Source organism: Amborella trichopoda, chromosome 6 (assembly GCF_054954075.1).
Source record: "Amborella trichopoda isolate Santa Cruz 75 chromosome 6, AtrichopodaSantaCruz75HAP2 v2.0, whole genome shotgun sequence".
Classification (NCBI taxonomy): Eukaryota; Viridiplantae; Streptophyta; class Magnoliopsida; order Amborellales; family Amborellaceae; genus Amborella; species Amborella trichopoda.
In genome coordinates, this window is record NC_142341.1 from 579,571 (window position 1) to 590,226 (window position 10,656).

Below are 10,656 nucleotides of genomic sequence, written 5' to 3' on the forward strand. Positions count from 1 at the left end.
ATTCTGAATGGATTTCAAAAAATCAGATATGAATGTTTATAGATCTACTTTATTTTAATTATTTTTGGAGTTTAAATTTTTATAATTAGATATAAAAATAGATTTCTAGACAATCCTAAGTATTTTTTACATCAAAATTACATGGTATGATAACATTTTGGAGGTGCGTCTTAATTGGATTGTTTAAGGTTGCAAGCTTATAGAAACTACATACTAGAACAAAATTTATATAAGTTGCAACCTTAAAATGTAGAACTACATATGCACCTTAAAAATTCATCGGAAAAGGCTGTTTTAATGTTGAAAAATATTGTAATCGGTCATATCGGCATCAAGATGTATGAATATGAAAATAATAATAATAATAATAATAATTTGTCCAAAAAATAATGCATCTTGTAACGTATTATCTAGACTGTCCATTTTCAAAATTTTCATATGGTTATAGATCTACTTGATTTTGACTATTTTTAGAGTTTAAATTTTTATAATTAGATATAAAAATAGATTTTTAGATACTCCTAAGTATTTTTTACATCAAAATTATCGCCTTAATTTGATTTGTTTACTGTAGCAACCTTATAGAAACCATGCACTCAAAAATGAAAAGGTTTATATAAAGTTGCAACTTTAAAATGTAGAACTACATATGCACCTTAAAAATTCATCAAAAAAAGCTGTTTTGATGTTGAAAAATATTGTAATTGACTATATTGGCATCAAGATGTATGAATATATATATATATATATATATATATATATATATATATATATATATATATATATATATATTTCAGAAATAATGTATCTTGCAACATATTATCTAGACCGTCAATTTTCAATATTTTTTATTTTTAACTATTTTTAAAATTTAAATTTTTATAATTAGATATAAAAATAAATTTTTAAATAATCCTACATATTTTTTACATCAAAATGATTATAACATTTTGGAGGTGCACCTTAATCGGAAAGCATACCCTTTCGAAAAAAAATCTGATGTTTCTCGAAAAATACAGTTGTATATTAAATGGAGACTTTAAGTATGGCACGAACTACGAAATCAGTGGGCCAAGGTGGAGCGTGGAAACATGGCCACATGAGTTTTACAGTGGTGGTCGTGCCAATGTTATCTTTAACACCGAGGTGGAGCGTGGAAACATGGCCACATGTTTTTTTTTAAACTCTTTAAATTTCCTTTCTGTCTGGCTCATATTATGGGCTACAGAGACAGCAAGAAAGAGAGAGATGGAAAGGCCCTTCATGTTTCTGGTCTTCCTCTTCTTTCTCTCTCCTCAGATTCAAGCTTCTCTCTCTCATCTCACAAGAGACCACTTCCCTCCTGCCTTTCTATTTGGTGCGGGCACTTCTTCATTGCAGGCTGGTACCTCTCTCTCTCTCACACACACACACTGCACCCACCTCGAATTTTCTCATTTCGACTCTCTCTCTCTCTTGTGCAGGTGGAGGGTGCAGCACAAGAGGATGGGAAAAAACCCAGTATTGAAGAGACATTTCCAGATGGAATACGTGGTTCGGATAAACTTAAAGTGGCCGCTGATCAATATCACAAATATAAGGTATTGTGTTTTATGTGCTTTTTTACTTTCTTCAATGGCAATGGCCATGGCCTTATGAAAGACAACAAATAGAGAGCGAATTTGGTGGTTTCCAGGAAGATGTGAAGCTTATGCATGAGATGGGTTTGGACGCCTACAGGTTTTCCATAGCCTGGTCTAGGCTCATTCCTGGTAATGATCATGATCTTAGTAGATGAAATCAATCGTTTCCTTTCTTTTTTTGGGGGGCGATTAATCGATGCTTCTATATTTTAAAATAACAAAAAAAGGTTTTTCCTTTATTTATTTTTCCTTTTTATTTTTATTTTTATTTTTTGTTTGCAGATTCATATATGTAGTTATTTTAGAAGAAAAATGGTGTGGAGGTCTAACCCAATGAATAAAATGTTGGGGCTTTGGATTGCAGATGGACGTGGAGCTGTGAATCCATTGGGTTTAAAATACTACAACAGTCTCCTTGATGAGCTCCACAGCCATGGTAGGATTCTCTCTCTCTAGATGAAATCATTAACCATGGCAACTCTCTACGGAACATAGTTACCTCTATAACCCACGACAAAACCCAGCAAACATTTTTAAACTGCTCTCTATGTTTTTTTTTTTTTTTTTTACTTCTAGCAACTATTACCAACAACACTAGATAGAGACTTGTAAGCAATGAAAAACTGATTTTTTCTCTAACTAAAAAAAAAGAAAGGAAACAGCTTAAAATTTCTATAAGAACCTCTGCTCTATTATAAACAAACATCTCAATCTGCATGAGGCACAATCACAATGTTTATGTACAAGAGGCTCTGATAAAGCATATAAATTGTTTGCACTTTCATACCATATATATGAATTAGGAGTCCAACAACTATCCCGTGACTTGGCGTGGAGCTGCTCAGCCAAAATCACAGCCTGTGACTTTCTTTTGTTTTTTTGGGTAAATCATCTGTTTTTTTTTTTAATTAAATAATAAAAGATAGTACAACTCATAATTTTACAACCCTATAGTAGGAATATCATAAAGTAAAAGTGTTTTAAAATAAAAGAAAAAATTTTACAATAGGAATATCATAAAGTACAAGAGTTTCAAAATAAAAGAAAATTTTACAATAGGAATATCATAAAGTAAAAGAGTTTTAAAATAAAAGAAAAAATTTTACAACTCTACAGTAGGATGCAGTATCATGAAGTAAAAGAAAAACTATAAAATCATTTTTCAAAAAAAAAAAGAAAAAAAAGAATTATAAAATCCAGCTACTTTAGCAAGTACTTATAGTTTCTCTCCAATTTTGGACCCCTTCTTATTCAAATCTTATCAGCCTACGAACCCTTTTTCTCTTCTTTAAATATACTAAATATTCCAAAAATTTGATGTAAGGTATCAACCACATAGTGGACCTAAAAAATTCACCCATAAAGATTGTTTCAATGTTAAAAAACTCAATAATCGATCAATATCAACTCATGGTGGACCTAAAAAATCCACCCATAAAGATTGTTTTAATGTTAGAAGACTCTATAATCGATTAATATCGACTCATGGTGGACCTAAAAAATCCACCCATAAAGATTGTTTTAATGTTAGAAGACTCTATAATCGATTAATATCGACTGCAAGATATATCGATATGAAAATAAGAGTGGATCTCAAGTCTTAAATATAGTAAATCTAGTAACACATTATTTATACTGTCCATTTAAAAAAATTTGAAGTCTACCCCGTACAACTTAGGCCAACTTAAAAAAAATGAGAAAAATCCTATATCAATAAAAATAGAACATTGATGTATTAAATATTTATATATGATTTAGATGCAATTGGAAAAGATTAGATTAATAAGTTTTATTTTTTGGCCATATCTCCGATTTTTATAATTTTTAGATTTTTTTTAAATGTTTCTCAACTAAAATAAGTTGTTTTAATCCATATTTTGTAGACTTTTTTAACTGTATATTTTGTATACTTTTTTAAATGTATGAAGCCTAATGCGTGCTTAGGGGATGGCCTAGCCCTGGCCCACGACTGGCCTGGATCACTAGAGCGCCAGCTGTGGCTAGGGACAGGTCTAAAGGAATCCTTGATCAATCCTGCCCTAAATCCTTGACTATGTAGCCTGGCCCTGACCATGGCCCGGTTCAAGCCGTGCCTAATTGAATTCAAGAAATAAAACATTTAAAAAGAAAAAGAAAAAGAGAGAAAATGATAGGCGAGGCTGGACTAGCCATGGCTTTAGCTACGGTGGCTTGACCCTTAGACAACTCTTGGGTCTTGGGCCTAGGCTTATAAGGTTTAGGCCAGGATAGGCCTCCCGGCCCATTGCCAGCGCAACTTATGTTGGAGCTTTATTCATTACCTCTCACTACTTATTCAACTGAACCAAGCTTGGTCTGCCCAACCTAACCAGGAAATGCCCAGTCCTAAATCACTAAATTTGGAACGAGGCCTAGGCCACTGCCTAAAATCTAGTACCCCAGTGTCCGGGCTGGGTTATTATTTTCATGAATTTTACAAAACAAAAAAACATATATATTTATTCCCCTATGCTCGGCACGATCCCTTTAACAAGGGTTGGGCCAAGCTATCTCACCGAGCCCAAAAGTACGTCCGAGGCATAAGCTAGGGTCCCTTTTGTCAGGTTCGGATATAGCCAACCTCATAGGTTTGGGACCGGACCAGCCCTGACCCAACCGTGCCTGGCTCTGTGCCACTCTTACTTATCCTGCCCTCAAACAAAGCCTGATTTCTATATTTTGTTAGTTTGCAACTTTAGTTACTCAACTTGTTGGCTTGGAAATAAATCTCTATTATATATTACTTGTGCCTTAGTTTTATTTCTAATTGCACATTTGGATGATTCTAAACTCTTCAGGGATTGCAGCACATGTGACCCTATACCACTTCGATTTGCCCCAGTCACTTCAAGACGAGTATGGGGGATGGGTAGACCGAAGAATAATGTAAGCCATCCCCTCATTTCTCTCTAAATTCATATCGAGAGTCTTATCCTAATTATTTGAGGTCGGCTTTTTAATCTCATTATTCATCATCATCATCGTTCGAGCCTTTCTCTCAATATTGTTTTTCAAATTTTGTTATATATAGTGTTGCACTAAGTGATTATAGTTCCAAATATTATTTTGTTATAGCTTTGCTTATGGGTAAGGTTTAGATGCATTCGGGGGCGTACCTGTTATGGCAAGTCCGCCCTCTCAAAATCCATCGCGTCGATGGATTTGGATTTTGGATGCAATGTTTTGTGGGTCCATCATCTAGACCACCACGATCATGAATATAAGAAAAATAAAATAATAATAATGACAATAACAATAATAATAGGTTTAAATTTAAAAAATAAATAATAAGCTCTAAGTGGTCTATTTTCTATACTTTTCTTGGACCGCTCATTTTAATTCTTCAAAGATCATAAATTCTAAACAATTTTGGAGATCTATATTCATGGACAGAGGCAAAAATAGATTTATAGTGATTTGGGATGTGTTTCGGGCCCTAAATACTTCGAAAACCAATGCAGGTGCATGCCTGATGACTGAGAAGATGCTCACAATTTCCTACACACTTCTCTTTTCTTTTTTTGAGTATTTCAGTTTCCAATGTGAACTATACTACATCTCAATCAATTTCCTATCTGATTTCCATGGACAAACAATCTCACTTTTTTTATGTTTTTGTTATATCAGTGAGGACTTCACCGCATATGCAGAAGTTTGTTTTCGAGAATTCGGGGACCGAGTAGTGGCTTGGAGCACCTTCAATGAGCCCAATTTTTTCACACTCGCTGGCTATGATGTGGGTTTGGCCGCACCGTATCGTTGCTCGATTCCTTCATTTTTTAATTGCTCAGAGGGAAACTCTTCAGTAGATGGCTACCTTACTGCTCATAACGTGCTATTATCACATGCAAATGCTGTTCAGTTATACAGAGAAAGATACCAGGTTTTCTTTTTCTTCTTTGCAAATCTCTTTGTACATTTCCAATTATAGATCTTCTAGAAAGACTCGAATTCTAGAAAGACTCGAATTACTTTTTCTGGGTGCAATTCTCATAGGGCCATGGCATTACAAAATTTGTATAGTTGCACTACAAATGTCTGCTGGAAAATCCAGTTCTAGCACCATAAACCCTTATGATAGGCAAATATATATTTGCCTACAATTAGAATTTTGAAGATCGAAAAATGGTACGGATATGGAAAATTTTTAAAGATTTGAAATGGAGTATCTGAAAAATCATGGTGCAGATCGACCATTATTAGCATTTGAAAAAATTGAATATCTGCAAAAAGATGGTGAAGATGGACCATTATTAGCATTTGAAGTCTACTTTTTCTTCAGATCCATGATCATTGAGGTGGAGATGATTGATTTACTGTCTTTTTTAATTATTAAATCCAGAACTGTGCTTTCTAGCTCCACAAATGGTTTTTACCATGATTGTTGAGGTGTAGAATTATAAAACTACGTCCCTATATAATACTTTCCCACTTTGTGATGAATTACAAAAATCTGAAGTTCTGTGCAGCCTAAACAAGGGGGTTCAATTGGACTGTCACTCATGTCACCCTGGTTTCTACCTGCTACAAACTCTTCCAAGGATGTCGCGGCAACCCAAAGAGTAGTTGATTTTCAATTTGGATGGTAAGTATAGTCATATATCCATGTTTCTCCCCAGATACGGCCTCCCCCGCCGTTCCTTAGGCTTAGGCTTCGGCTTAAGGGAAGAATTTACAGTTTCGGTGATGGAGGTCACAGGATCGAACCCTTCGTGTTTGTACTGAAATACATGACTTGGCCTTTCTTTGCCCATGTTTCACAAGTGTTGGACAAAATTGAAACTTGTGTATGTGTGCTTATGCATGAGATAGATATTCATTGTTGCATGCCAATTACCGATTCTCAAACAGGTTCATGGACCCTCTTGTACATGGAGATTATCCCTTGATTATGAGACGGATCGTGGGATCTCGGTTGCCGACTTTTGGAGAAAAGGAGTCTAAACTGCTAAAGAGCTCCATTGATTTCATTGGCCTCAATCATTATACAATATTTTATGTGCACGACGATCTTGGCAACTGGGATATGAATCAAACAGATTATATTACTGATGTTCATGCCAGAGTTTCATGTGAGTTCTTGAGATCCAACATACTTGTTCTTTGTGATGTTTGAAGTAGTCGGTACTAGAAGTCTTATAATCATCCTCTGGAAATTTGTTGATAAAATATCAATTAAATTGTCAAGCCATCTAAAAGAAGAAATCAGTGCTATGCTCAAATAAATCTATTGATCAACAGAGTGGCTACTTTGAAAAGATCATTTCATTCAAGCATCTCCTCAAGCATTATGTTTACAAAATACTCACTTTGTTCCGTTTGTTCTAGGTTCCAAATCCATATCGATTGTTTTCTTGTCCAATATTCCATATCCAAAGCATGGTAAATTTGGCCATATTTTGATAAATAATTGAGGAGATACTTAAGCGAAATTATCTTATTAACTTAGACTGCTTTCTTTGTTGATGATTGTTCGATTTGACTGCCTTAGTGATTTATTGATCCCACTCTTGGAAAAACCGGGCAATCTAACCGCTAATTTACCGGTATTTAAAAAAAATTCAAAAAAGTGTATAAATTCCCAAAAATAAGGAATTGGTTTGTAATGTAATTTTTAATATTCTTTATATTATGGTAAGAGAAATGATTCTATGGGACCTTCTCCCACCAATGTGTGTAGGACCCCTAAAGGATCACCATTAAAGTTGGTACAAATCTCTCGAAAAGTCAAGTTTCACACCTATGTGATACATATTTTAGAGATCCGTGTCAACTTTAATGGCGATCATTTAGGGTCCTACACACATGGGTGGGGGAGGGTCCTATAGGATCATTACTCTTATGGTAAATATTAAAAATTGTTTTGGTCATTAATACTCACTTTAATTCAAAAATAGATTCATTAAAACCCATTTCTTTAATAATTTTCAACTTCATTTGATGGTGTTTTGTTTTAATCATTTTTTATATGCTTTTCATATTTTAGTAGATTTTTTTTTTTTTTATCTTTTTTATTCTTTTCAACGCTGTTTTGACCGCTCGGGACTTGCCTAGTTAGAAAGGCTGAATCGGTCGGTTTAATGGTTTGACTGATTAAACCGCTTTCGGACCCATGTCCGGTTAACTGTTTCGGTCCAATTTATTTTTTCGTTTTCAGGGGATGGTTCAGGTCACTAGCAATGAAAATATGCAGAGAATGTTTCCATATTCTTGTATAAAATGTTCAATTCCAATGCTTTATATAACACATTGTTATCTAAACATACTTCATTTTTTGTTTGAAAATAATGTTGTGCTAATTTTAATTGCAGTTCCTGGTGTCAGTCCATTCGAAGAGGTAATTCTCATACCTCTTATGTGATGAAGCCCTGATTTTGTTGCATGTAGGGCTGCTAACAGGCCCGGCTCTAGCCGGGAGCCATACATAGCCAGAGCCCGATCCAATCTTTTTAAAATGAAGTTCAAGCCTGGCCCAAGCCCGAAACGATTTTGTCAGCCAAGCGCTGTTGCAGTATATTTGTTTGTACTACTTACTGGTATATATTTTCATGTGGTAGAAAGGGGAGCAAGAATCTTTTCCTTCAGCAATGAGTGACTTGTTGGAATACTTCAAGCAGTCTTACAAAGATGTCACGATCTTTATACATGAAAATGGTAAAGCCCTACACATCTCTCTCTCTCTGGAAGGCCTAAAAATGGACGTTATATAATCTGATTAATGTAAAAGAACTAAGGTTTTTCACACCTATAGTAAAGATTTTGCTGTTTGTTTAATGTAACATGTGTAATCTCTCCTCAGGGTTAGCGTTGCCTCATGGTAATACCCCTCCTTCTCTTGAGAGTGGAGATGATGATCCTAGGGTTCAGTATTTGCAAGGGTACTTGGATGCCTTGCTCACCTCTATAAGGTACACTCAATAAACTCTAACCTAAAGGTTAAAAGGTTTTTCACGTACATTCTACTTCACCAATGCATAATCATAATTCAATTTCTTTTGGAAGTGTTAGTGAGAATGGATATCATGATCTTAATCGGATCTCAGGTGGTTATAAGCCAATATATCGATCATTGTAAATTTTTTTTTTTTTTTTTGGTGGGGTGTGGGGTGGGGGTAATTAAGTGGAAATTGAGGGCCCCTAACCATGTGGGAATCGAATCCAAGACTTCTTTATGGGTCATTGTCTTGCCTCATTGGAGGTACTACTGCTCTAACCTCAGCCCATTTCCAAAATAAATGTGGATGATGAATGCCTCAGCTCCTTGGTTTATTCAAGAGAAGTGATTGGGTGCATTTAAAAGCCAAAAAATAAAAAATGCTCTAAGATCTATTTAAAATATATCAATGTAAATGATAACACTTTTCAAAATTTGAATAGCAAGCAACTGAATGAGTCGGATTGTCATCTTTGTTGCACTTCCTTTTGTCGCTCGACTTGAATCTCATTCCTCCGTTACTACACGACCTTCATTCAAAGCAAGTCAAGCAGCAAGGCCTGTGAAGTTCATAAATCAACGCCGTAGGCCCTGACACTTTTAAGTATTGGCGACGTATAAGGGGAGGTGTCTCGATGAGAGTGCTTCCTTGCTGCCTTACCTTTACCTTGGAGAAGTAGCCTGTATTTCTAAAAAAATTTAATGTTGTATAGGCAGTTTTAACAAATTTTGAATATATCTGGGGCACTCATGATATTAATACTTTAGCAAGAGCAACGCTAATCTGATAATACTGGTCAAGGACCAAACCATGCATATTAACTGATGTATCGCATGACCTTTTTTCTAAACATTGTTATGAATAAAAGGGAGAGAGTTGATCAATTTTCTCATCAGGAACCGCTTGATTGGAAAGGTCACCCAATTATTCAGTTTAGTTTCTCTTCTAAAGCATTGGTACCTTCAAATTCGAAGTCTTAGTTCATTGAAAATCGCCAAAACTTTAGCACAATGACACTTTTTTTATTTTTTAATTCCTTTTTTTAAAGCTTCATAATTGTATACAACAAACAATAAATGTAAGTAACCCATCAGAGAAAAAGAAATCAACCAAAATTTACTACACAACTGAACTCCATATGTTACAGCTAAGGTTATAACTTTCTCAAAAAGCCAATTTCAACTGCACATCTTGGTGAAGGTGCTTTTAAAACTTGATCTTGAATTTCGGACTTGCCAATAAACCCTCTTTTCCCATTCAGGAATGGATCAAATGTTGAAGGGTATTTTGTATGGTCATTTGTGGACTGTTTTGAGTTTGCTGCTGGAAAGGCATTTGGTCTCTACTATGTGGATTTCGAAGACGCAAACTTCGAAAGGTACCCCACCCCTTCTTCTATATGGTACTCAAACTTCCTTCATGGAAAGGAGGGAAGCAAAGTTAAGAGACATGTGTACCAAACAGAGCTTTCATCCTATATATGAGGTGATAATCCAAAGCAAAGACCTCCAGTTCTCTACTTCACAGTATGAATAAGATTGCAAACTCCGTTAGGCTATTTTGCCATGGAGGCGCCATGTTTTGTATCAACTTTAGCCTATGATGGGGCAGTGACCTTAAAGGAGGATATGGTGTTTATGGCTTCTTACTATGATATCTTGTAGATCGACGTTTAATCTTGTTGGATGGCAGAGTGTAAGTTTAAGTCTTGTTGGATGTGGAGTGAAATTTAGCATTCGTATCATAAATCTCTCTATACAATGCGCTACCTTCCTGCCTTTTTTATTCTTTGTTATAAGGGATGAGAACCTATTTCTTGTGTATGCATGTATTCTCATGCACGTATGCATGTTTGTGTGAGAGACCTAAATAACAAACAAGAACCAAGGTATAGGATTATTTTTCAAAAAAGAAAAGAAAAAAGAAACCAAAATATATAAAATTGGATTGTAGTTAATTAAATGAAACCGCAAACACCAAAATATATAAAATTGGGATTGTCTGAAAAAATGTTATTCATTTTTTGTACATAGGTCACAATCATTTTCATTCGTATTCATTAGATGCCATATTGGACGGTT

The 10,656-nt window shown here is 34.9% G+C and overlaps 1 protein-coding gene across 2 annotated transcripts; it reads left to right on the forward strand.

The window, feature by feature from the left end:
* Positions 1 to 1,217: 1,217 nt before the first annotated feature.
* On the forward strand, positions 1,218 to 10,323 carry LOC18434633 (beta-glucosidase 31). Of its 2 annotated transcripts, none has more exons than XM_020667327.2 (12): positions 1,218 to 1,384; positions 1,464 to 1,580; positions 1,676 to 1,751; positions 1,987 to 2,058; positions 4,439 to 4,526; positions 5,268 to 5,523; positions 6,110 to 6,225; positions 6,492 to 6,712; positions 7,952 to 7,977; positions 8,198 to 8,294; positions 8,440 to 8,548; positions 9,837 to 10,323. In XM_020667327.2, the coding sequence occupies exons 3-12, from the start codon at positions 1,691 to 1,693 to the stop codon at positions 10,057 to 10,059; spliced, it is 1,269 nt and encodes a 422-aa protein (XP_020522986.1). In that variant the 5' UTR covers positions 1,218 to 1,384; positions 1,464 to 1,580; positions 1,676 to 1,690; the 3' UTR covers positions 10,060 to 10,323. The 2 variants fall into 2 exon arrangements, with proteins under 2 accessions (XP_020522986.1, XP_006844762.1); XM_006844699.4 differs by having other exon boundaries at positions 1,218 to 1,380.
* The last annotated feature ends 333 nt before the right edge of the window (positions 10,324 to 10,656 follow it).

Excerpts from the sequence above, each read along its gene's own strand:
- LOC18434633 (XM_006844699.4), top strand. The coding sequence starts at position 1,249 with ATGGAAAGGCCCTTCATGTTTCTGGTCTTCCTCTTCTTTCTCTCTCCT. Across the intron at positions 1,381-1,463 it reads CGGGCACTTCTTCATTGCAG|GTGGAGGGTGCAGCACAAGA; the intron begins GCTGGTACCTCT and ends TCTCTTGTGCAG. Across the intron at positions 2,059-4,438 it reads TGATGAGCTCCACAGCCATG|GGATTGCAGCACATGTGACC; the intron begins GTAGGATTCTCT and ends TAAACTCTTCAG.